Here is a 2,477-nt window from a genome sequence, read left to right as displayed (position 1 = left end):
TCTTCTCCTTTGGGTGAATCCTGTTCAGCTGGGGCTGGTCCCCGGCAAGTGGCGCCCGAACAGGGACCCGGAGGGGTAAGTATTATTTCTTTTTCGGACGGATAGGAGTCTCACCGTAGGGTGCCGCGGACCCCCAGTTAGGAATACTGGTTAGGAAGGTGAGTAAGACGGTGTCAAGATGGGACACGCTGAGTCCAAGGAGAGGCTCTTGTTTATTGATATAGTTAAACATATGATAAATGGAAGAGGAATTAAAGTAACTAACAAGCAATTAACTCAGTTTTTTCAGTTTGTACAGGAACAATGCCCATGGTTTCCAGAACAGGGAACAGTTAATATAGAAACATGGCAAAAGGTGGGGCAAACTTTACAAGTATATTACAGTCATTTTGGACCTGAGAAGGTCCCAGTAGATACTTTTACTTTATGGAACCTTATTAGAGAGAGCATTGCCCCCTTGCCTGAAGGTCAGAAGAACCCATATAAATATCCTGCAGAAGTAATGGATAAATGTACTCCGTTACTTTCCCCAAAACCGTCAAAAGAAACTGAGGTTTTGGCTGCTGCTTTAAAAGACTGTAACCTTAATGATAATGACTCAGAGGAGGAAGATGAGTCACCTACTGATAAAAACTCTAATTTGTTAAAAAGTCCTCCTTTTGATGATGAATTGCCTCCTGCAGATCAGGATGATTTAGATGCTGCTGCATATGATTATGAAAGAAGGAAGTATGAACCCCCTGGTGCTTTTTCAATGCAAGAAACTAAGAAAAATAGACCTAATTTACATGACATGCGTCCCTTAGGTCGTTTACCGACCGCACCACCAGCTTCACTTTTTCCTCTAAAAGGGTCAAGAAGCCGAATTTCAAATGTCGGAGGTTTGCCACCTCCGCCACCTTTTAATAAAAGTCATGGCAAATATAAAAGGCATAGGAGAATAAACGGTGAAGATGATGATTATGCTTTTGCAGCCTGCTTTCCAGTCATTTTTGAGGATGGTTTTGATGATGAGCCATATTGGGATCCCTTGCCTTTAAAACTTTTAAAAGAACTTAAAAAGGCCTGTATAGATTATGGACCACTGGCGCCTTACACCATGACTCTTATAGATGCCTTAGCAAATAGATGGATGACTCCATATGACTGGATTCAGGTTACCAAGGCCTGTTTATCGGGAGGACAATATTTACTTTGGAAGGCAGAATATGAGGAACAGGTGGCTAAACAAAATGCTTTAAATAAGAAATGGGATAAATTTAATATTACTAAAGATATGTTATTAGGTCAAGGAGAATATGACTCAACCCAACAGCAGATGCATATGGGAAAAGAGGCCTTATGGCAGGTAACTACATGTGCAGTGAATGCCTGGAAGTCTTTGCCTTTGACTCCAGGAAAAGCCTCCACCTTAACAGATTTAAGACAAAAACCTGAGGAGGCATATGAGGATTTTGTTTCTCGGTTGTTAACAGAGATAAAAAGAGTGATAACTGATGAGGATGCAGCTAACATACTAGCTAAACAATTAGCCTTTGAAAATGCAAACCCTGTTTGTCAGAACTTGATTCGGTCAATCAGAAAAACTGGAAGCATTTCAGATTTTATTAAACAATGTTCTGACGTGGGACCCTCCTATATGCAAGGGATTGCCTTGGCAGCTGCCCTAAAGGGAGAAACGCTTCCTCAATGCATGATGAATATGGTTCAAAAAACAAAAAACCCTAAGGGGCCAAAGGGAAATAATTGTTTTGCTTGTGGAGGCGCCGGCCATTTCAGTAGGGAATGTCCTAATAAAAATGCGCCTCCAGTAGGTCCTGTTAGAATGATACCTTCTGGTAATGTTGGGGTCCCAAAAACTCCTTGCCAAAGATGTGGGAAAGGAAATCATTGGACTAAATTGTGTAGGAGTAAATATCACAAGGACGGACACATTCTTCCCCTTAATGGGGTTTCTACAGTGCCTCAGGCTGGAGCTCAGATGCCAATGTATCCTACTCCTGTTTTTCCAGATACACTTACTGGAACTAATTCGGGAAACTTACTTCGGGCCCAACCCCGGGCCCAACAAACAATAGGGGCAATTCACCAGACGCTCAATCCCTTTCTTCCCTCAGGGGAATTGATAAATTGTTCAGGGCCACCCCAGGCAGCGCAGGATTGGACCTCTGTGCCACCTCCGCAACAATACTAACTCCTGACTCTCCAGTCATAAAAATACCAACTGGGATTAAAGGTCCATTACCCCCAGGAGTAATGGGTTTAATTATTGGTAGGAGTTCAACTTCCTTATCTGGTTTAACAGTTTTGCCTGGAGTAATTGACTCTGACTATACAGGAGAAATTCACATAATGGTGGCTCCCTCTAATAAGACACAACAAATTTATGTGGGACAAAGAATAGCACAGCTGTTATTACTACCATATTATAAGACAGGAAAGAATATAACTCAAGAAGCTAGAAATGAAAAGGGATT

The 2,477-nt window shown here is 41.8% G+C and overlaps 1 protein-coding gene across 1 annotated transcript; it reads left to right on the top strand.

The window, feature by feature from the left end:
* The first annotated feature begins 178 nt into the window (after positions 1 to 178).
* LOC113616999 (endogenous retrovirus group K member 5 Gag polyprotein-like) lies at positions 179 to 2,194 on the top strand. The gene has a single exon (XM_027100331.1). It carries the CDS (start codon positions 179 to 181, stop codon positions 2,192 to 2,194), a length of 2,016 nt encoding a protein of 671 aa, XP_026956132.1.
* The last annotated feature ends 283 nt before the right edge of the window (positions 2,195 to 2,477 follow it).

Source organism: Aethalodelphis obliquidens, unplaced genomic scaffold, assembly GCF_003676395.1.
Source record: "Aethalodelphis obliquidens isolate GAN/ISIS:26980383/991018 unplaced genomic scaffold, ASM367639v1 scaffold1140, whole genome shotgun sequence".
Taxonomy (NCBI): domain Eukaryota; kingdom Metazoa; phylum Chordata; class Mammalia; order Artiodactyla; family Delphinidae; genus Aethalodelphis; species Aethalodelphis obliquidens.
This window is presented reverse-complemented; position numbering and strand designations above follow the sequence as displayed.